The sequence below is a fragment of the Miniopterus schreibersii genome (genome assembly GCF_964146895.1).
Source record: "Miniopterus schreibersii genome assembly, chromosome: 16".
NCBI lineage: Eukaryota > Metazoa > Chordata > Mammalia > Chiroptera > Miniopteridae > Miniopterus > Miniopterus schreibersii.
In genome coordinates this window covers 37,065,336-37,088,895 of record NC_138116.1, presented here as the reverse complement: position 1 = coordinate 37,088,895, position 23,560 = coordinate 37,065,336, and the positions used below count along the sequence as shown (strand labels likewise).

The 23,560-nt window shown below is 48.0% G+C and overlaps 1 protein-coding gene across 2 annotated transcripts in view; it reads left to right on the top strand.

Annotated features, from left to right (window-relative positions):
* The window catches only part of PIK3R5 (phosphoinositide-3-kinase regulatory subunit 5), a 66,466-nt gene that overhangs the window by 33,423 nt on the left and 9,483 nt on the right, over positions 1-23,560 (top strand). For both annotated transcript variants that reach the window (XM_081162507.1, XM_081162506.1), the window contains exons 2-6: positions 9,359-9,477; positions 11,227-11,327; positions 13,347-13,415; positions 14,156-14,294; positions 21,559-21,628. In XM_081162507.1, coding sequence (XP_081018633.1) covers positions 9,372-9,477; positions 11,227-11,327; positions 13,347-13,415; positions 14,156-14,294; positions 21,559-21,628 — 485 coding nt within the window. In that variant the 5' untranslated portion in view covers positions 9,359-9,371. The remainder of the gene's footprint in view (positions 1-9,358; positions 9,478-11,226; positions 11,328-13,346; positions 13,416-14,155; positions 14,295-21,558; positions 21,629-23,560) is intronic.

The following is a 23,560-nucleotide window of genomic DNA, read 5'->3' as shown; positions in this document are numbered from 1 at the left end:
TTCTCTCTCTCTCTCTCTCTCTCTCTTTCTTTCTTCCTTCCTTCCTTCCTTCCTTCCTTCCTTCCTTCCTTCCTTCCTTCCTTCCTTCCTTCCTTCCTTCCTTCCTTCCTTCCTTCCTTTCTTTCTTTCTTTTTCTTATTTTTTTTTTTTTATTGTTGACGCTATTACAAATATCCCCCATTCTCTCCCCCTTTGCCCACCTCCACCCAGCCCCCGCCACCCCTCCCCTGGCCTCCGCCACTCTGTTGTCTGTATCCACGGGCTGTGTGTATATGTTCTTTAGCTACTCCCCCCACCTCCTTCCCCTCTGACCTCTGTCAGGCTGTTCCATGTATCCTATGCCTCTGGTTCTCTTTTGTTGTCAGTTTATTTTGTTTATTAGATTCCACATATAAATGAGATTGTATGGTACGTGTCTTTCTCTGACTGGCTTATTTCACTTAGCATAATGCTCTCTAGGTCCATTCATGCTGTCGAAAAAGGTAAGATTTCCTTCTTTTTTACAGCCTGTAGTGTTCGATTGTGTAAATGTATCACAGCTTTTTTATCTACTCATCTACTGATGGGCACCTGGGCTGTTTCCAGATCTTGGCTATTGTAAACAACCTGCTATGAACATAGGGGTGCATATGTTCTTTCTGATTGGTGTTTTGGGATTCTTAAGATATATTCCCAGGAGTGGGATCACTGGGTCAAAAGGCAGCTCCATTTTTAATTTTTTGAGGAACCTCCATCCTGTTTTCCACAGTGGCTGCCCCAGTCTGCATTCCCACCAGCTGTGTACCAGGGCTCCCTTTCTCCACCCCCTCGCCAGCGCTTGTTTGTTGATTTGTTGATGGAGCCATCCTGGCAGGTGTGAGCGCGCTGTGGTTTTGATTTTCATTTCCCTAATGATTAGTGATGTTGAGCATATTTTCATGTGCTTATTGGTCATTTGTATGTCTTCTTTGCAGGGATGCTTAGTCAGGTCCTTTGTCCATTTTGAAATTGGGTTGTTTGTTTTGTTATTGTTGAGTTTATAGCAGATCTTTACATATTCTGGTATTAACTAACTTCTTATCAGATATATGATTTGCAAAATGTCCCCCTATGCGGTAGGGTTCCCTTTCACTCTGTTGTTTCTTTCGATGCACAGAGTTTCAAATTTTATCTATTTTTTATCGGTCATCCATTTTATCTATTTTTTCTTCTGTTGCTTGTGCTTTTAGTGTCGTGTCCAGGAAACCATTGCCAAGTCTAATGTGATGAAGCTTTGCACCTAGATTTTTTTCTAAAAGTTTTATAGTTTAAGCTCTTTACATTTTGTCTCTGGCCCATTTTGAATTAATTCTATATGTCTAACAACAGGGTGTGCATTTCCAGTTATTTGCCTGCTTTTATGTCCATCAAAAGTTTTATTTCATTCAGATTTTGCACATTTGTAAAGTTTGTTTTTTCTTCTTTTGTTCTTTTTGTTGCTATTATATATGGGGGTCTTCTTGTAACATAACTTCTGTCTTGTTATTTGTAAAGTTGAATAAACTAAATTTCTATTTTAATTCGTACCCAACCCCCTTACCTAATTCTATTTTTTTTGTTATAGCCAGCTTTTCAGTTGATTATTTTGGGTTTCTATAAACATTTTGGGGGTGAACAAAATGAATTGTGCCAATTTTATATTTGGCAAAGCCAAAATTTATAGTGAGCCTCAGCAATGACATATGACATATAGTCTTAGAAAGTACCTTGCCCACACACTCTTCCTGAACTTACTCGAAATACCCCAGCTGAGCAAGAAATGAATCACAATAAAGAACTCGTAAATAGGGATGGCGTGGCACTAAACAAACAAAACAACCAGCAATGAAACAAACAAACGTTGCTGTTTTCGTTATTACATTTACTATAAATGTCAAAAATAATTACTTAAAGAATGGTGATGTAGTGTAAAAATACTTACTACAAATCAGTCCTGAGTTAAAAGAAGACATACTATTACAACATTAAGCCCTGGCTACATGGCTCAGTTGGTTGGAGCACCATCCCCTACACCAAAAGGTTGAGGGTTCGATCTCAGGTCAGGGCTTAAATGGGAGGCAACTGATGTTTCCCTCTCTCCTCCTTCCTCTCTCTCTAAAATCAATAAAAACATATCCTTGGGTGAGAATATATATATATATATATATATATATATATATATATATATACACACACACACACATATATATATAAAATATTACAACATTAAGATTGAACGAGGGTCTAAAATCACTGATTCAGATATAATTTTAAATTTTATTTAGGAATTCTAGATTCAGATATTTGCTAATGAAATTTTAAATCTTGATTAAAGTGAATGATACTGTCAAAAACTTAAATTCACAGAATTGACATGTGAGAAATTGCAGAAGGATTCCAAAAATAGCCTAGAGGAGAGGCGCTGAGGTCACTCGCTGAGGGGCAGCAGTGAGACTCCCACCTAAGCAGGAGGTGCCATGACTCTCCTGGGGTGGGTTCTAGGCTCCATTTCTAGTTATAGATTTGCCACTCTCTAATCTGAGGAAGTCCTTCAGAGTCTCCATTTTTCCTCTGTAGAATGGGAGAGTTGTACTCGAGTATCTTAAGGTGCCCTCCTGATCTCACAGTCTAGTGTGTGTGTATGTGTAGTATTTGTAAAATAGAAAGCATTACCTTCGGAGCCTGACTATGCATAGAATCATCCAGGGAGTGTTTTATTTCTCAGCCCAGTCTCAAAGGCATCTAGGGTTGGGCAGCAGAACTACATATGTCAGGAAAATACCCTGATAGTTAATAGGCAGCATTTATTGAATGGTTGTTTTGTGCCAGGCACTATTCCAAACATTTTCCATATATTCATTCTGATCAACCTTGAGCTCTCGCAGACTCCAAGATCACACCTGGCATGTCCTATCCTCTTAGGTGACACCAAATCAGTGATAGACACAAATGCAAACTGGGCATGAACACTTTATGGTGACATTGCATTTAGCTTTTTGTGTCTCCTTAGTTTCCTCTAATCGGTGACAGTTCCTCAGTCTTTGCTTATCTTTTATGACCTTGACACTTTGGTGAGTACTGGTCAGTCAAATAGCATTTCTTTCTATTGGGTTTTGAATGATCTTTTCTCATGATTAGATTGCAGTTATGTGTTTTTGGAAGCATCCGACAGACATGATGTCATGTCCCTTTCAGTGCATCATACATCATATCATGGGATATGTGTTGTTGATGTCTTCTTATTGGTGATACTAACTTTGATCTTAAGGTTTAGGTGGTGCTGAGTTTCTCCACTCTAAAATTATTATCTTCCCCTTTATAATTGATCAGTTTCTTGGGGGAAATACTCTGAGATTATGCAAATATTCTGTTTCCTCTCAGATTTTCACCCATAGATTTTAGCATCCATTAGTGGCTCTTGCCTGTAAAATTGCTACTGTGGTGTTTGCCTAATGATGATTTTGTATTTCTCTTATTCTTCACATGTGTTAATTGTAATTCTTTTGTCAAGGAAACCTGTTTCTTCTGCATTTGTTTTAAAATTTTTATTATTTATAACAATAGTGTAGACTCATGGGTGTTTACTTCAACCTATGAATTATAACCCAGCCCTTTCATTATATGTTTTGTGTTTTTCAAATTATTTTGGCTTTGGCCATTGAAAGCTCCTTCAAGCTAGCTCCCATGTCCATTTGACACTTGTTATCCTTCTGCAAGTATTAACTTGTTTCCTGGCACTCCAAGGTGCTCCAGGTTTATCTTGTATGTTTTCTGCCCCTGACCTAGAATCAGCCATTTCTCTAAGGAGCCCTAGTTCCTTTGATTAGAGAGCGGTATTTAGAAACCAAGGTCTGGGCATTAGGGGAGCTCACTGCTACTGGGACGTTGTCGCTTCTAGGCTCTCTCAGCAGACAGAGGTGGAAAATATATGTATGCATATTAATCCAAGCATATACACATTTTCTTACTTCCATACGCATCTATCTGTATATACATTAAAAACCATGAGTTCATGCCGATCTCTCCAATTTCAGCCTAACACCATAAGGTTGGTTCATTCTAGACTTTCACACCCTTTTTTTTGGTAGCTTCTTTCTCCAACAGCGAGACACTGACTCTCAGGGTCTGTGATATATTTACTTCTTTGTTCAATCCTAGCACACACATAAAGAAGTGCCAGGATTTTTCGCCCACATCCCTATGAGAAACAGGTGTGGTGACTAGAAAACAGTGTTTATATGTAGTCCTTTCTGTCCGTAGCCTTATAGGATCCATTCAAGGTGCTACTTTCAGGGGCTCCTCAGGTTAGTTGTTTCACGGTCCATCCCTTTCAATGTGTTTATGGTAATTGTTTATAACACAGTTAGGTTAATTTGTTATTGCTCGCATTTCATTTTTTACCCTTCCCCAGGATCCTGTTGCATTTGAGCTCTTTCTTTAATTTGGGGTGTGTAGAATATTGCTGTGGTCCTAAGAGTCAAAACCATACATAAAGCCATTCCCAGGAAAGTGAGCTTCTCATTCACTCCCACCCCCGTCTCACTACTCTTCTTTCCCCTTTGCATCCCGATCTCTTTAGTTTCTGCTATTTACCTCCTATTTTGGAAGTGTGAGAATCTTTAAACTTAGGTCTCAGAAGAGATTATGCCTTAAAAAGTCATGAGGAGGAGAGTGGGGACCGGAAGGGAGGTCAAGCCACAGGGGAGTGACCCAGGACCAAAGCAGGTGGGGTCAGAGTCTTGGTGTCTCTCTTACTCCCCCTGTGGGACTAAGGCTTCCAAGCATGGGCCTGGAATATTCCAGAACACCAGAGAAGCAGTGTGGGGTGCCCGCCAGAGTCTGGAGGATCGTGTTTCCCTCCCTATGATATGCGGGCCCTCCAACTCTGCCATTCCCCCCTGTTTGAGAAGTCCCCCAAGAAAAGATGCCCTTTTCCCTGCCCCATGTGGGGCTGCCCCAGGAAGCTGGGACCAGGCAGACCCTGCCCCTCTGACCAGTCCTGCACAGCAGGGAAGATGACCCCTGTTTTGCATCAATGGGTCATGTTAACACCACCTTGTCCTGTTCAGGGTCCCCAGTAAAGACTCATCCTTACTGGCTCAAAAGAGGAACTGGAGATGGGGGCAATCCCCGCTGTTGACTGTTTCAACACTCCCCACCGCGGATGTGGGGGCATTCCCATTCCCGGCAGCCACTGAATTTCACAATGGAGCTGCTGCAGCAGGGTGGAGAGGGGGGCTTGGCATGGGTGCCAGGGCATCATCACTGGAGAGAGTGAGGTGCCACTTTCTTCCCCCTTCATCTCCACCTCAAAACCACTGAGTTCTGCTGACTCTGCTGACGAGTCACAAGAAACAGCTGCTGATTAAGTCATCAAACGGAAATGATGGTGCCCAAGGACCAGGCAGTGAGCTGGATTAACCCCCAGGGCAGCTCAACTGAGGATCCCTGCTGGGCCCCCATGGCCTTGGGCAAGTCCTGCCTCTAAGAGGAGCTTGGGGGCAAGCTCTAAATGGCCTCCAGTGCCAGGAAGGCTGGCATACTGGGAGCTCTGCCCAGTGCCCATCAGTGGAGGAGGCCGAGGCTGCCTCCAGTGAGCATCCAGGAACTCTGAGGCCAGGAGGTGGGAAAGTCCCAGGGGCCGGAGAAGGAAAGAGCAGGGGCCGGCAGGCACTGGAGGTGTGTGGGGAGCAGCCGTTAGCCTCTGTGAAGGACACTGCGTTCGGACCCCTAAGGATGGGGCTGAGGCAGAAAGGGCCTTGGCAGAGACTGTTCATTTGCATCTTGTGTTTGCATCAGCTATAGTGGGGCGCAATAGAGCAGGGTGACTCATTCCTGCCTCGTGACACAACCAACCGACTTATCCATTGCAGCTTGGCTGGGCAGCGGGTGTGTTTACACCCAGTTCCCATGGTAAAGTGCTTGCTCCAGACTGGAGACACCTGGGCGCCGTGGGCCACAGTGCTCATCGCCCAGCTCAGCCAAGAATGCTGCTTCCATGAGCCCTGGTCCTGTCTTTGGAGGCAGCAGCTGTGTAGACAGACATGTGGCCTCAAGATTCCCAGCAACCGGGAGTTGGGACCACTTAAAGCAAGATCATATTATAGTTCATTGTCTTCACTTGTGGGGTGGAAGCACAAATTGGTTTTATTTTTCTTCTAGTAACTGCGGTTGATGGTGCTGAGGGCCAATGTGTGGTAGTGGTCAGAGCCAGACTCCCTGGGTTCATACCCCGGCTTTGCAGCCTCCTAGCTGCATGACCTTAGGCCAGCTGTTTAACTTCTCTGTGCCACAGATTTTCCAGCTCTTCATCCTGCTGCTCCACCCCCCCCCAGCTGCCCCCAAAGGTGATCCAACCTTCAGGCCTCCACTGCTAAGCTTCCCTCATGCTGGGGGCCCTCCAGGGTGAAGTATCAGCAAAACTGCTCAAGTCCCGCTTTTGTTTCTAGAGTCCCCCTCTGCCCTTCCCCACAGGGAGCTCAGGTCTTTGCCTTACCAGCAGTGGCCCTGCCAGCTGCCCCTCTGCTCCTCCGCTCAGCCCTGCGTGGCTGGCGGGGAGCACAGAAGGAAAAGCGCTGGCTGCGTGGAGAGTGAACTGAGAACCGAAGGGCGGAGTCCCCAGCCGGCAGCCTGGATACTGGCTTCTCTTAAAGGCCCTCTGTCCTTGGCTGGCAACCGGCCTCTCCCCAGTGTCAGTGTCCTTGTGCCCACAGAGCAGGGCGGTGGCCGCTGCTCCGCTTCTGCACCAACGCCTCCCAGTCAGCCACCACCACTCCCCCGGTGCGGTGGCTGGTCCCCATCCCTGACAGCTCACTGGGACTCCCAGAACTTCAGCTGATAGGTCATCAGGCACCTTTTGTCCTCAGGGCTGGGCCTTGGCACCATTTGGGAACACGGCGGTCCTAATTGACACCCTTGTCTGCAGACACCCGTGCTGATCATCCCAGCCTGCCCCCCCCCCAGGCAGCCCCTCCTCCCCTCCGGGTCTCTGCTTCCCCTTTGGTGAAATGAAGGACTTGTAGGGGGCTGACCCCTGAGCTCCCTCCAAAAACCTTCCCTGGGCCCGCCAGTGTGGCTCAGCATTTGAGCATCGACCTGTGATCCAGGAGATCTTGGTTCAGTTCCCAGTCAGGGCACACGCCAGGGGCTCAGTCCCCAGTAGGGGGCGTGCAGGAGGCAGCCATTCGGTGACTCTCCCATCACTGATGTTTCTATTTCTCTCTCCCTCTCCCTTCCTCTCTCTGAAATCAATAATAATAATAATAACCTGCCCTGGGGCTCAAGGGAAGACATCAGCCAGGGGAGACAAAGACCTGCTGATGACACTCCGGCCAGCTAGCCGTTTATGTCCCAAGCTCATCCCTTGAAGGTGCCTGGTGTCCCAGCTCCTCCAGCAGGTACCGTTAGTCCCCAGCCTGAGCAGGATCAGGCTTGAACGCTTCTTGCGTTTGGGCTGCCACTGACGGCAGAAGGGTGAGGCCTTATCACAAGTGTCTCTTCCCAGGGACCTGCATCCAGGCCAGGTAACAGCACAGCCCAGGTGAGGGAGGGGCCTAGAAACCTGAACTCTGCTGGCCTGGCTCAGGGTCACGGACTCACTGCCTGGACTACAATGGGGAATCAGCCGACAAAGGCCCGAAGGAGACTGTGAAAGTTGCCCTGGAAGGCATCTTCAGGCTTTGAGGTGCCACAAATGGAAATGCCCAAGGTCCATGACCTGAAGAACTAGTGAGAGGTTTTTGAACTCAGTCAGCCAGCTCAGCAGCTGGAAGGTGTGGGACCTGGAAAGCTGGCCTGTGCTCCAGGCTCTCAGTCCCTGGCAGGCTCGTTCCTATGCCCAGACCTTTGCACATGCTGTCTCCTCTTTCTGGGCCATTTCCCCCTAACTTTTCTCCTGACTGCCTCATCTCAAACATCCCTTCTGAGAGGTTTCACTGACCTCCGACAACCTAGAGTGGGCTCCCCATCCAGCCCCCTCCCAGTACCACCACTTTCTTTATAGCCACCTTCTGCGATGAACTCTTTCTTTGTCTGATAAATTGTTTTTTAATGTTTGTCGCCTACCAAGGAGCTACCCTGCTTCATTCTATGCTGTGTCCCTACTGCCTGACACATAGTAGGTGGTCATTAACGACATGAAAGAATAAATGCATGCAGACCGCTGCATCCCAGGGACATCACTGAAGTGATGTGATGCTGGACAGCTCACAAGGGCTACGTTTCCCTGGATGGTGGTTCCTCCCTGGCTGGGGGAGCAGGGGATGTGCCTTCTGGGGCCCCTGTGAGCTGACTGCCCATCACGTGTCTGAGTCCAGCTTGAGATCACATAACTCTTTGCATGTTGTTTGCATGGCTCAGCTAAGCTTTGTGCTTCTGCTTGTGGTTTCCTGGTCTGTCCCCAGTTCCACAGAGCTGGACCGCTGCTTCTTCAGCTTCCCTCCCTCACCTGGCCTGCTTGGCCAGCAGTGGAGGCTGCCTGGCCAGTAAATGCAGTGAATTCCCTAGGGAAATAGTTGTGGCAAAGACTGGGGCATGATAGCTTCCATGTCCTGAAAGCTTACCTAGCACATCCACCATTAAGACATCAGGGGACCCTGAGGACCCTTCCACATAACTGAGAAGCAGGGCTGGACCTTCTGGAGGCTCTTAGAATTTGGCACTTTCCACAGTTCCCCATCTGGTGCTAAAACCCCCTCTTAAGTCCCCTCCTCAGTGGCCCTCCAGCCTGAGCTAAGCACCCTGGGTCTCTCCTCACTAGGACAAGGGCGGGGCGCCTATCAGGGTCTTTGGATAACTGGTACACTGCCAAGCCTCAGAGAAAGGAAAGAAAAATGGCAAAAGTGGAGGTGAAGGCAGAAAAGGAAGAGGTGCCCGCAGCTCTGGCACCCAAGCAGAGGTTGTGGCAGGCTGGGGGGGCGTTGGAGTGCCCAGTGCACTGAGGGGGATCTCTGTGCTCTGCCCATCCCTGGGGTTGGGAGATGCAGGCCTGGAAATGCAAAAAAATCCCCAAGTGGTTCTGATGGTTCCCTTGAGGTCCTCCTGCCCAGCCTACTTGGGTCTGGCTACTCCCTGGGTTCTCCCCAGGCTCTTGGAGACACTCATCACTGCTCATGGGGCAGGCACCTCTCACTCCTGTCCCTTACTTCCTGTAGCATTGTGCCATTGGGCTGCAGGAGCACCCCTTCCTGCCACTCAGAGCAGCACCCCCCAGGGGCCATTCCAGCCCTGGAGGCAGCTGTAAGCCCCCCATGCTGTGCCCACAGCACCCAAGCAATAGCAAGGCTGGTGGCACTGGGCTGTGAGTGCCGTGTCCTTCTCACACCTGGGGGTCTCCGGGCTGACCGAGTCTGTCTCCATGCAGGCAATGACTCAGGATGCAGCCAGGGGCCACAACGTGCACAGAGGACCGCATCCTGCACGCCCTGGAGCGCTGCTTGCACGGACTCAGCTTCAACCGCCGCCGCTCCACCTCCTGGTCAGGTAGGTCTGCGGGAACTAGGGAGGTGCTCTTAAGGCCCAAGGAAGCCTCAGGGGCTGCAGTGAGCACTGGCCCGGGCATGGAAGCTGGCAGATTCTGGTTCCATCTCTGTGTGTCTTTGCAAACCCCTGGACCTCACTTGGGCAGGTGCTTGGCACAGCACCTGATGGAGAGGGGGCCCTCAGTATGCGGCAGTTTCTCCTCCATGCTCTCTCCCTCCCCCTTCTCAGGGCTGGATCCTGCTTCCCTAGCATATGCTAGGAGCACGGTAGCTATTGAACCTGCTGAGAAATGCCGCACCAGCTGATTCCGAAAGAACAGCTGGGAATTCATAGACAGCTCTCCCCAGAATTCTGTTTACAGGGAGCTGGGGGCCTTCATGTTCCATGTTCCCCAGGACTGAGAAATGGCGGTTTCTGCAGGCTGGGGCAGTTCTGTCTCTGAAAGTCCGGTGGCTAATTGTAATAATTCCTTATGCTTGTAAAGATTTTTCCTATCCCCTATTTCCCTAATTACCCCTTGAGAGAGATACCCACTGCTCCTTGAACATACCTGGCTCCTTCCTACCCCAGGACCTTTGTACTTGCTGCCTGGAATTCTTCCCTCAGAACTGTGTGCAGCTGGGCCTTTCTCATCCAGGTCTCAGCTCACACATCACCTTCTCTGAGAGGCTTTTCTTGGCCTTTGGAATTAAACCAATCTGGATTAAATTCACTCTCACTGGCTATAAAAACTTGTGCGAGTCACTTAACCTCTCAGGACATCACTTGTCTTCTCTGTAAAGTGAAAATATTAACAATAGGAACCACCTTCCTCCCACCTTCCAAGGGAGGATGGCAGGTTCAATGGGTATAGTGTATGCAGAGGCCTGGCACATAGTAGGCGGTCAATAAGTGGCAGTATTTTTCTTCTTGCCTCCTACCCAGGTTTTACGCTTATAGAGTTGACAGGGCCATCATTAAGTAAAATACAAAAATATCTGACTTTTACAAATTTTACAAAAACCTACGACCACACGAAGCACACTGTTAGGGGCCTCCAGGACTTTGGGAGGAGCCCGTGCACATGAGGGGGCCTGGAGCTCCATGAAACTCACGGTCTAGCCACTTGTGCCCCCAGTGCTCTCACTCCCCACTGTGCACACGCACACACACACACACGCACGTGTGTGCCTCCGGAACTACCCTTTTCATTTTTAGGGGTTTACCCTTGCTGACTGTAGAGAAACAGAAATTGAGAAAATAAGGAAAGTCTGGGGAAGTTAGAATGATAAAGTGTTCATTGTAGCTTTCAAAATATAAATGAATGCAGCTTCCCCTTCCTGGGCTCCATTCCAGGCAGTCCTGGGAAGTCCCGTGGCTGTCAGAGACTCAGCCTTGTGTTGGGGCGAGGGTGGGGGTCACCATGGCTCTTCTTCTTATCTTCAGCCAGCTCTGCCTCTACCCTCCTTCCCTGCATCTTGGAGGTTCCAGCACCTACTGTGGGAAACAGGGCAGGCAGTGGGAGAACTGGTGCTCTCCAGATGCACAGGGACCAGAGTCGGGGCCAGCGCATCGGCCCTGCCCCTCTCTGTGTTTCTTGAGCTTTTAGGAATAAGAAACTTGTCATTATGTCTTAATGGGGCATGATAGGGTTGAGTGTTGATCCAGAATTTTCTAAGACTCTTACTTTATAAAGGAATGCTCCAGTGAGAGCCCAGGGATCCCCACTTCTCTCCAACCCCAGACTGACCTCTGGCCTTCCCTTTGCAGCCGGGCTGTGTCTGAACTGCTGGAGCCTGCAGGAGCTGGTCAGCAGGGACCCGGGTCACTTCCTCATCCTCCTGGAGCAGATACTGCAGAAAACACGAGAGGTGAGGGCCGCCCAGGGGCTGAAGGGCAGAGCTGGGATCTGCCTCGTGGAGTCAAGAAAGAGGCCCCCACAGAATGTCAGTTCTAGGGCGCCTGGGCCACCAAGGGGCTTGGCAAAGGCACTGGGAACCTGCGGGCTCTCTGTGTCAGCTGTGGGTTGAAGTTTTGTGGAAAGGGATGTCACCCTCTGAGTGAGAACATATGATACGTGAACCAGGGTCTTGTAAGCTGCTTAAGACAGACATTGCTTGTAGGTCAAGGTATTGCCTAGAAAGAAGGGAGGAAGCCAACTGAATTCCTTTCCTCAAGAAGATCCATAAAAACAAAGACACACAAGAGAAAACTGATTGGGGAGGTAAACTGAGACCTCCTCTAACAGGTGAATAGTAGGCTTTTATGTCTAAGAGGAAGGGTTCACTTAATGCTGAGCTGGGCTGGGGCTCCAGGACAGCTGTGAGTCCCCAAGGAAGATCCTGGCTCTTTTCTAAAGAATTCTCCTTAAAGTTTTGTTTTTGTTTAAATACATGACTGAGTTGGAAACATTTGACTTTCTCATTTAGCTGACCCTTTACCTATACGAAGAAAGACTTGGTTTATCAAGACACCCAAGATCCCAGTTCTAGCACCACTGTTTACCTGGTGCACTTACAAGCAAACCACCTTAGGAGAGCTAACCCTCCTCTGGGGTGCTTAACTTACAAACCCAAATATAAAGATCAACTGCTGTGCAGTGATAGGGGAGCAGATGCACGGTCTCTTCAGGATAAAGAAAAGGAGAATTTTACATTTGAGCCTGCTGAGGTCACCAGGCACAGCAGAGACAGGTACATATGTGCTGTGGTGGGTGAGCACTATCAAAAAGACAATGCACAAAAGAATAACTAGAACTTGTAAACGTATACGGGAAAAATGTTGCCCCAGTGATAAAAAAAAAAATGCAAATTAAAACCATGATGAGACGGCCTTTGCCTAGCAAATTAACAAAAAATTATGATCAGCAATGCAGAGAAGGGTATAGTGAAGCTGGTACTTTCCCACATATAAGATACTACAAATGGCAAAATCCTTTTGGAAAGCAATTGGCAATATGTTTCCAAGGTCATAAATATGTGTATAATCTTGATCAGTTGAGTCATTTCTTGAACTCTATCCTAGATAAATCAGACAAATTACAGAAAAAGAAGTTTGCTCAAAGGTTTTCATTGCCAAAGTAATTAAATAGCAAGGAATAATCTCAAATGTCTAAAATGAAACTAATAAATTATAGATATCTACCAGAAAGAATATTATGCAGCTAAAAAAATAATGGACATTATCAAAGGATATTAACACAGTTTAATATGTAATAAAATTACATCAATAATATTTATTAAATGGCTTTGAGGAAATTGATTAAACATTTGGAAAAATACAGAGTGAGAATCCTAATTCATACCATACAGCACATGGAATTGTAGGTGTATTAAAGACTTAAATTTAAGAAAGTAAAGCTTCAAAAGAAAAGAAGAAAATCTATAAGAGTATTCACATGATCCTCGCATGACAAAGCAAAAATCCAAAAAGGAAAAAATTAACACATAATTCACATACATAAAATAAGTCCATAAACTTCAACAAGACAAGCAAGAAACTGGAAAAGAACATTTCCCATACAAATAACAGATAAATGTATAACCAGGAGGGGAACAAAAGGTGGTCTTAGAGGTCATGTAACAAAACAAATTCATTTATAATATTATATGTAAAAGACATTAAGAGTAAAAATATACACACTAGGATTACAACTTTGCAGTGGAAAATACACAGAAAAAACCGGTGTAAGGAGAGGTATCTTGAGACGTTAGCTGCGGTTGAGTTTGGAAGGGGGCATTATGAGTGGGGTGTTTTTTTTTTCCAGCTTCTATTTTCCAAATTTTTGTCTTGTGGTTGCATTGATTTTCCACTTGAGAAAGAACAAGAAAGCGCTGCTGTGTTCCGCACCCGTGAATGGGCCTCACCCTCCGCCCCTGTCCCCTCCACAGGTCCAGAAGGAGGGCACCTATGACCTCCTCACCCCCCTGGCCCTGCTCTTCTACTCCACTGTCCTCTGCGTAAGTTCCAGGGTGGGCTGGGCTGGGGGCCTGGGGAGGGGACAGAGCCACCCACAGCTCCGAGGGTAAGCACCGGAGAGAACACTGTCCAGCAGGGACACTCGAGGTGCTTGTCAGCCTTCCGGTGGCTGCAGCTTAGCCACCGTGAGAGGCCTCCGGCGGCTCCGTGCGGGTGCTGTGCGCCCGGGTGTCCGGGCGCCAGGGGGCACGGCTGTCGCAGCCTGCTCACGGGCCGCGGGAAGACCCTGTTAAAGAGATTTTATGTCCGCTGCACCTTGTACCGCAGCGGGCAGTTTACCCAGGGTAATCATCCCCTATTCGCCAGAGCAGGGGCATCAAATGATTCCATGTACATTGAGACCGTTCACGCCGAAGAACAAACACTTCCCTGTAGGAAAGATCAATGCGGTTCAGGCACCGAAGGCCATCCCCCCAAGTGCGAGGCAGCAACGGCGCCGGTTAAGGTGACCTCCAGCCTTTCAGGGAGGTGCTGTCCTGTAGCGTTTAGTAAAAACAAGGCCCTTCCCGTAGAGACATCCCTTGGCGCCCTCCTGCCTATCCGTAACCCCCTCCCGATGGGTTCCTTCCAGGGCTTCCTGACCTTGTTCTTAGACATACTGCTCCCGGGAAGTGTGCGCCCTTTGTGGAACATTCCAGAAAAGTAGCAGGCTCCCTTCTGGAATATCAGCGCCCTTTCTCTCACCCAGACTCCTCTGCTTGCCCCTCCCTCTCCATTCCAGACACCACACTTCCCGCCAGACTCGGATCTCCTTCTGAAAGCAGCCAGAACCTACCACCAGTTCCTGACCTGGCCCGTCCCTTACAGCAGCATCAGCCAGGAGCTGCTCACCTTCATCGATGCTGAGCTCAAGGCCCCAGGTAGGTGACGCGTCGCTTGCCCCTGGAGCAGGGGTTCTGCTGGAACTGTTATTTGGCTGCGATCCCCTCACCTCTCAGCCTTCAGCTCATGTCTGCCCATGGCCCCGTTTCAAAGCCTTGGAGTCTCCTCCTTGTGGTGCTGTGTGTGCCGTATGTGCACCAGCATCTGATGGCTGAAAGCGAACGCGGGCAGGAACTCGAGGAGGAATTCTCGCCCTGGCCAGCGTGGCTCAGTTGGTAGGAGCGTTTTCCGGTACACCGGCAGGTCTCGGGTTCGATGACCAGTCAGAGCACATGCCTAGGTTGCAGGTTTGATTCCTGGCGTGGTGTCTGGAATGGAGAGGGAGAGGGGTGTACAGGAGGCAACCGATAAATGCCCCCCCCCCAAATCAGAAAAAGTCCTTGGGTAAAGATAAAAAGAAAAAAAAAAAAGGAAGAATTCTTAGGGGAAGCTGAGCAGGGGTTCAGGGCAAGGAGACCCCACCCTGTGGCCTGTGCCTCTACTCTGCTCTGCAAATGGTCTCTGAGGCTGCCCAGGTCAAACAGCGAAGCCCCCACCATAGTGACACAAGCTCCTCGTTTGTTCTCTGCGTCAGGAGCAAGTAGGGAAATGTATGTGCGGGTAGATCCAGTTCTGGCCATGGGGGGTGGCTGGTGGTAGGGATGGACAGGCTGGTGGTTAATGGGCACCGTGACGAGCGTGGACAAGGGCCTGGTACTGTCGACATTTTCATATGTGGCACCTGAAAAGTAGGAATTCTTGGGAAATTGCAGATGGTATAAAACACATGAAAATGAGGTCGAAGAAAACTATTGTTGAACAAGAGGAAACATAAGTATGGTTTACTGAGAGGTGGCCTGATATTAGAGTAGCTCATCACATCAGTAGCTCAAAGGAATAAAGTCACCTGAATAGGTGACTTTAAAGGCACCTGAATAGGTGCCTCTAAAACATCTGATAAAATTCAACATTCATTTCTGATATTTAAAACCCCTCTAATATACGAAAACTATTAATATACGGAAGTGTTCTTAACAAGGTAGCAATCCACAGTGAAATAGTAGGGGCATTTCCATTGAAGTCAGTGATCTTTTCATACTTATAAGTATTTTGCTTATGCAAAAAAAAGAACAATATTTCCTCTTCCAGAGAAGGTAAAATTTTAATAGATAGAAATCAAACAATTGCTTATTTATCAAGACTGACAGGATCACTGGAAGAACTGTCAGACTAGTAAACAGGAAGCTAAGAGCTTTGCCATATAATGATATTAACCAGTAAGAAGACATATGAAAAAAAAAACCCACAATTTTTAATAGCAACTACAAATATAAAATAAATGCAACTAACCTACATAGAGAAAACAAATTTAACTGAAGGATAAATAATTTAAAAGACATGTTGCTAGACTGAGTCAATATTGTAGTAATATCAGGTGTTATAGAAATATATGTTACCATGATCAAAATGTCAACATCTTTTAAAGTTCAACAAACTAGATAAAGTCTATCTGAAAGAAGTTCTCTACAATAGCATTTATCTATGCATTTATTATATATTTATGTATTCTTAAAGAGTGAGGATGGCTATTTCCTTACTAGGTCTTTGAAGGTACTCTAAGGCTATATATAGCTATTAAAATCATACACTATTGGTAAAAGAATACATAAATATTGACACAAAATAAAATAGGTAGAAACAAATGAAATAGTAAAAAAATGTATTATGTAACAAAGTGGTACAAATGAGTCATGGGGAAAAAAGGAACACCTCCCCAAAAAACATTCGCCCTCACTAGTAATAAAAAAAATGCAAAACTTAACAGTGAAACACCATTTTCCCACTAACAAATTGGCAATTTTTTTTTTTAAATACCAGTATTGGTCTGGAAAAGGGGGCTGTGTTCTCTAAAACATTAAAGAGAATATCCTTTCACCCAGCATTTCCGTTCCTAGAAATTTGAACAATCATGGATATGCAAAGATTCTCCCACAAGGATGTTCACTGATGCGTTCTTTATAATAATCTACCAATTCCCCAAAACCTAAATATTGAACGTGGTTGAGTAGCATGCCGTTTTGTGGAATGCTAGTTCATCATTAAAAATGATATAGAAATACAATGACCAAGTTCAAAAGATGTTGAGTAACTTGAGTTTTCAAAAAGCAGGCCCCCAAATACTGTGTATGTTGTAATCCCATTTTTTTCTTTTAAATCTATATTTAAAAGATTTAAAAGCCCTATTTCGTACTGACAGTGTTTAATTCTCGCTGTGCACATTAAACACACACAGAAGTACCAAGTCCTATTCCCCAACAATCCGTGAACCCCAGGAAGCTCAGGAGTGGCGCTCTGTCTGCAGAGTCCTTTGAGGGGTTCAGACTCCCTTCCCCAGCCAGTCATCAGACCTGTCTGCCCCCAGCCAGTCAGCTGTGTGTTGTTACAAGAGAGCAGAGCAGTCACAGGCTGAGGCTGGCCGTCACCCAAGTCTACCTCTGACATGGGCCTCACCTTATGGGAGAGACATGGGTGGAAGAGTTAAGAAATCAGGAAGACCCCGAGGAGAAGGCAGTGGGAAAGGTGCTTGGGCACATGATGAATCGAGAAACTGTCAACCTAACTTCCCGAGGCCTGAATGAACAGACGAGTTGAGGTTAATCTCTTCCATTCCCATCCTTCCCCCTGCCCCCCGAAACAAGTAGATCTAGATCACTTCTGGGCTTCTTGCTGGTGACCAGAATTCCTTTAACAAGAATGCAGAGTTTTCTTTCTGTTTATAATTTAGACAGAAAAGATTTCATTGCAGATGCCTCGGCAGGGCCTTCAGTCTATGCCAGAAATTTAAACTGCTCTTTCTTACTTTGAAATGGCTGAAGGAGATGCTGGGCTGGGGGAGGGCTGTCACCTGCGTGTGCGGAGACCGCTTCCCAATTTCAAGGAACCAGCTGGCTCCCCTCTGCATGCACGCTGCGCCTGGAGGTGTTCTGGGGACAGCTGAGCAGGAGCTGTGCCCCGGGGCCGCCCGGCGAGCAGATGTGGAGCCGAGGGGCGGGCTGTGGCGAGGCCCAGACGCTGAAACACGGGGTTCTAAGCCTGGGGGCCAGGGCCAGGCAGAGCAGCGCCTCAAAGCAGGGAGGACCCTTGGAGCTCTTGCCTCTCACTGCTGAGGGCCTGCCCCTGGACATTGGCCCGGGGGACCCCGTGAGGCCTCAGGTATGCTGTTGACCTAGGAGAAGGCAGACGGGTGGAGAGGGATCCTCGGGCCGGGCTGCCGGTGCTAAGAACTTCTCTTCCAGGGAAAGCAGAACTGAAACAGGAAACCATCTCTTTCTCATGTCACAGAGTTGTCCCCAAACAATGAAAAAAACGAACTCTCATTCAAGCGCGTAGCGAGCCCATGTCACAGATGTGTTCCTCTTGTTACGGAGGGAACCAGCAAGATGACAGAGCTGGTGTAGAGGAGGGTGTAAGGAGCTGAAGCAAGGTTCTCGTATAACCTAGAACAAGGCTGCGAAATTAGATATAAAATTAGTTAATACCACGGAGGAGAATAAGACCGTAACCCTTGAGGGGATCTTTTGTGTGGAACAGAACACACTCATCTCACGTCCTCCAGTTAACCTCTGATTTCACAGAACCGGGGCCCTCATCAACAGCAAGTAGTAAGTTAAACAAAACCACCCTCATCTGCAGGAGCCTTGGGTGGACTTGTCAGAAAATGCTTTAGTGTGATTTTTAGAGGCCTGTGGTTCTGTTTGTGAGTTATTGCCGGGTGCCCCACCCCTAGGAAGCCCCGCTGAGGGTGGCGATGGGAGGAGGCAGGGAGGGGCTGGAGTGGAGGCCGGCGAGTGAGCTCGGGAGGAGAGGCTGAGGCCCATCACTTATCGGTTACCAGTACTAGGTGTCAGACCTGTGGTTTCAAATTCTGGAGCTGTGGGGCTGCTGGCAAGACATTTTATTTATAGGAGCCTCAGTTTCCTCATCTATAAAATCACAGTATAAAAAGATCTCCATGAAAGAGCAGTTTGTGAGGATAAATGCTGACCTATATTGGTTGCACATTGCTTGGGCAATAGGGTTTGGGGTGTGTTAGCTTAAGAGAGAGAGGTCCTGGCAAGATCATAGGGAGAAGATGACAAGGAACCTGAAGAGCTGGCCCTCCACCCAAGGAGCCTTGGGGAGCCAGTTGCCATGGAGATGAATGAAACAGTTTACTCCACTTTGATGTGGTTGGGTAGCAGAGGAAGCGGGCAGGTTATGAAGCCTTCGGGCCTCCCCCTTCTTCCTGACTCCACCCCCAATAGGGTGTCTACGGCCTCCACTCTGGGGGTGGCAGGAAACCTCACGTCAGTGCCACCAGGTCCTGCCCACCACAGCCCTCTTAGGTTAAGCCCACATGTTTGTTGAATATTTACTTCATGACCGCATGGCTGTGTGACCACAATACTTGACTGCAAAGAATTTATCTATAATTCTGAGGGGTGGCAGTGGACATCATATGTGTGAGTCACTCGAAGTGCACCAGCCTCAATGATTGCATGCCACCCAGACCATAGCCTGATGAAATTAAATGGAAAAATGACATTGTCCCCATTTTCTACATGAAACAACCACAACTCAGAGGAGCTTGGTGGTTCTTGCCCAAGCTGTAAAGTCAAGTGTAAGAGAAGAAACATGGGCCTTGGTATGTCAAAGACCTATGCTTTGTCACTTATTAGTTGATGACCTGAGACAGGTCTCCTTGTTAAAAGCAAGACTGTAATTGTTGTTGTTGATGACGATGATGATGGTGGTGGTGGTGGTGGTGGTGGTGGTGGCACTGGCTGAGTTACCTGTGTGCTTATGGTGCATTAAATACTGAGAGTCAGTCCCATCTATCCTCAGACAGAGCCCTGGACAGTTACTAGTATTTCCATCTTTCAGATGATGAAACTGAAGGCTAGACAATTAAGTAGCTTGCCTTGGTCACATAGCTACCAAGAGCTCTACCACTTGAACCCATGTCTGCTTGAGTCAAAAAACTACATTCTCACATTGCATAATGCTTTGTTTCTACCTAAAGACCTAGGCAGGTGACTGCATGACTGAAAGACCCTGGGCCATCCTGGATCCCAAGCACTTTCTGCCCTTGGGCAATTTCTCCTGCCCCTTTCCTTTCACTTAGTGCCTTCCCACCCTTGGACCTCCTGTCAATCAGGAACAAACATGGGTGAGGTCAGTTCTGCCTATCAACTGGTGGCAGGTGGACTGTGAATATCTTCAGTGGCAATAAGTTTCTCTTGGGACATTACTGATCATAAACATTTGCATCTCCTACTTTTTGTCTCTGATTATGGGATGAAAGATTTAGACCCCTTAAGGGAAAGTCAACCAACACTGCCTAGTAGGAGAGGGTCTGTGCTGTTTTTACTCACAGAACACTCTTGACACCAGATGCATGGGAGTTTCCCCACCACACCAACCAATTCTTCAACTCTCCAGACACCAGCTGAGTGTGCAGTGATTCATTTCAGTTCTGACACTGACTACGTGGAGTCAGTGCAGACCCCACAGGTTAAGGGCTCAGTCCCACAAGACTGCCCAGTCACAAGCCCAGGTGTCTCTTACTTTTGACCAACCAGCTACAAATCAGGGGTTCCCATAACTCCCTCCTCAGGGCCATTAATTTGCTAAAGCAGCTTGAAGAACTCAGGAAAGCACTTTACTTACATTTACTAGTTTATTATAAAGGATACAGATGAAGATACACATAGGGTGAGGTCTGGAAGGGTCCTGAGTGTAGGAGCTTCTGTCCCTGTGGAGTTGGGGTGCACCACCCTTCTGGCTATTGATGATTAACTCAGTCTCCAGCCCCTTTCCACATCCTGAAGGTTGCTGGGGGAGGGCTGAAAGTTCTAACCCTCTAATCAATCACATCATTGGTTCCATAGGGCAACCAGCTCCCAGCTGGAAGCTGTCTAGGGACCCACCAAGAGTCACCTCATTAGCATAAACTCAGGTCCAGTTAAAGGGGCTTGTTATAAATAGTAAAAGATGCTCCTCTCACCCCACACTCAGGAAATTAAAAGATTTTAGGAGTACTGTCTCAGGAACTGGGGATGAATATTTATATATACAAATAAATACAAATATATATTTCTTCTTATATCACGATATTATAGGGAGAGACTTGGGGGAAGGAGTGGAGGGCAGATGTTCCGGAGATCACAGGTGTAATTAGCTAGGATGGAGCCTATAAATGAAAGCCTACAGTAACAGTGGCTTAAACTTTTTGCACCCCCCTCACTTCCCCCCATCTTTTAACTGGAATGAGGACATGATGGCCGGCACTCCAGCAGCCGTCTTAGACAATGAAACAACCTTGAGGACCATGTCTCCCACCAAGGATGCTGGAGAAGAAAGATGGGAGAAACCTGGCCCGGAATGTTTGTGGGACCACTGTGACAACCCTGGATTGCCTTCTACCAGATTTTTTTTTTAAATGTCTTTGTGGGGCTCGAGGAGGGGAAGTTTCATCTGACTCTCTGTGCTTCACTTGGGAACGGTTGGTATCTAGGATACTCAGCTCTGGAAGTAACTCCCTCTGGCTGAGGGTGTGCCAAGGGTCACAGATGTCCTCCTGAAAGTCCCCCAACAGCAAAATCAGGCCTACAACAAGGTTACACGGAGTCGGCATAGCTGATAGGAAGCAGCTCCCAGCTCCAACTGCGCCGCGATCCCCACGTGAGACCATTAAGGTGCCTAAGGTATAAGCAAGTAGAGAAATAGAAGATGTGACAGAATGTTCCTTGTCGTGGAGACTGATGGAGAGCGAGTTTCAAGGCGAAAGTGCTCAGCAGGATCAAAGACTCAAAAAAAGGCAACTCAAGGGGAATGCTGATGAGGTTGAGGCACTGGGCTCTGTGACTTCAGGGGGGCAGCTTCAGGAGGGCAGTGGGCTCGGAAGCAGATGGTCGATGGTGCGCATTTGGGAGGAAGCCTGATGTGGAGGGAGAGTGATCTTACCGGCTGCTGCCCCCTCCCAGCTGTGTGGCCAGCTCGGCCGTCACTAGAGGTAGAAGGGGAGCTGAAGCCGTGAGTCCATGGGGTGTGGGTTCCCCATTAAAAACATTACAGAGTAAAAGAAAAGGGCCCCTTGTCCTGACCTCACCCAGGAACTCCAGCCTCACCGTCCGAGCCTGCTCACTGCACCACAGGCCAGGGGTGCTGAAGGAACAGGTAAACCCAGGAACTCTATTCTTTTCTTTCCCCCCTCGGCCACAGGAATCTCCTACCAGCGACTGGTGAGGGCTGAGCAGGGCCTGCCCATTCGGAATCACCGCAGCTCCACTGTGTGAGTGCTCTTGGGGAGGGAGAAACCGTGTGGGGTGAGGATAGGGATGGGACTGCACCCCCACTGTTACACCATTTCTACACCACCCCACCCCTGCATCCTGTGTTCCCTCTCACTGCACCCCTCCCACCCAGGCCACCCACAGACAGGCTTAGACCGGGAACCCTTGAATTGCTGGTGATGTTTTGTGCACAGAGCCACTGGCTGAGGGTCCCTCATCAGATTCCGAAACAGGTCTGAGACTTAAAAAATAAAAAGGTTAAGAATCAGCTGCATTGATCATGCCAGGTGCTGGGCAGACATTACCTCACTTTACCCCACTTTTCAGATGAGGAAACTGGAGGTCAGAGAGGCCAAATAACTTCCCCAAGGTCACACAGCTAGTAAGCGTCCAAGCCAGGATTTGAACCTCAGTCTTAGTCAAAATCCCATGCTCTTTCCACGTGTCTTTCTGCCTCTTACTAAAACAGCATTTTCCAAACTGTTTTTTACCAGAATATACAATAAAAAATTAATTTTATACAACAGCCTGGCATGTGCACGTGCACACATACACACACACACACACACACACACACACACACACAGCTGAAACCAGTTTCATGAAACGAAACTTACCCTTACCTCATAGGATGGGCTCTGTCCCATTCTAGTTCATTTCATTTAAAAGGCAGTTCTGGTTGTGACTCCCCAAAGTGATTTCATTGCCTGCTCACGGGTCCCAGCCCGCAGTTTGACAAACACTAGAAAAGAAGCCTCCATTCTGAGGGCCCTCCAGCAGGTCTCCAGGGGTGGGTGCGGCCTCATTTAGACACCTGGGAGCCCAGACACTCGAGCCTCCACCAGCAGCAATTGTAGTCACCCCAGTCCCGCCCCATCCTCAGCCCCAGGGGGTCACTGCGCATTCACCCCGCTGAGCAAACATTTGTTGAGGCCCTTCTCGGCAACAAAAAAGCCAGTGGTAGGTTTCAAGAGAGACAGAAAGGCATAGAAGTGTTTAGTAAATGCTAGTTTAGTAAGTAAATAAGCTACCTCCTGGAGCTGAGGCAGGTGGCTGGTGAATGTTCACCATCGTCTGCCCGGCACTTACTGAGCTTCGGGCAGCATCGCTGCTTCCTCCAATCCTCATGTTAACCTTATGGAAAAGGTATTTCTAAGGTCAGGGAGCTGAGGTGCAGAGAGGTTAGTAGAAGGTCTCAGGCTGAGAGATGGCCTCGCTTCTGTTTTCTGTAAGATGGGAATGATAGCAAGGCATCGTGCAGGTGGCAAGGCACAGGCGTGGCTGGGCCCGTCCTGCACACAGTGGGGCTCAGCGCACGTCCCTGGAAGGAATGATCAAGCCCTCAGGAAAGGGGAGGGGCTCATTTAGGGGCTGCTTGTGTGAGCCTGCCTCCTTTTTCTTACAAATAGAGAAGTAAAAAATAATCTCTCCCCAAATGATGATGCCTCTGACAGAGCCTGGTCCTGAGCCCAGGGCCCCGCTCGAGGACAGATGTCTGCAGAGACTGGAGAGAAGGCCACCTGCCTGGTGCTGCTTTCTGCTGAGTGTAAACACAGCACAGATTTGAGAGCATGAGATGCACACTAAGGCATTTAATGTGTGCGATGCACACTAAGGCATTTACAGGTCTAATAACACCACGATGGCTCTAGTACACTTCGAGAAAATGCAGAGATGAGGGTCCACGTGGGCGAAGTGAGAACAGTCCTGTGTTGTTAACCGTTAACTAGTGATCGACACCCCCAGAGTTCGTGATTCTCTTAACATTTGTGTATGCTTGAAATTTTCATAATGAACAAATGTCAGCACTGGCACCAAGGAGGAGCCCAGGGTGGAGCAGGAGGAGAGGCGGAGGTGGCTGGGCGCACACTCCTCCCCAGCCCAACGCTGGCCTGTGTGATGGCTTGGGCACGTTAGAAAAGGGTTCCCTG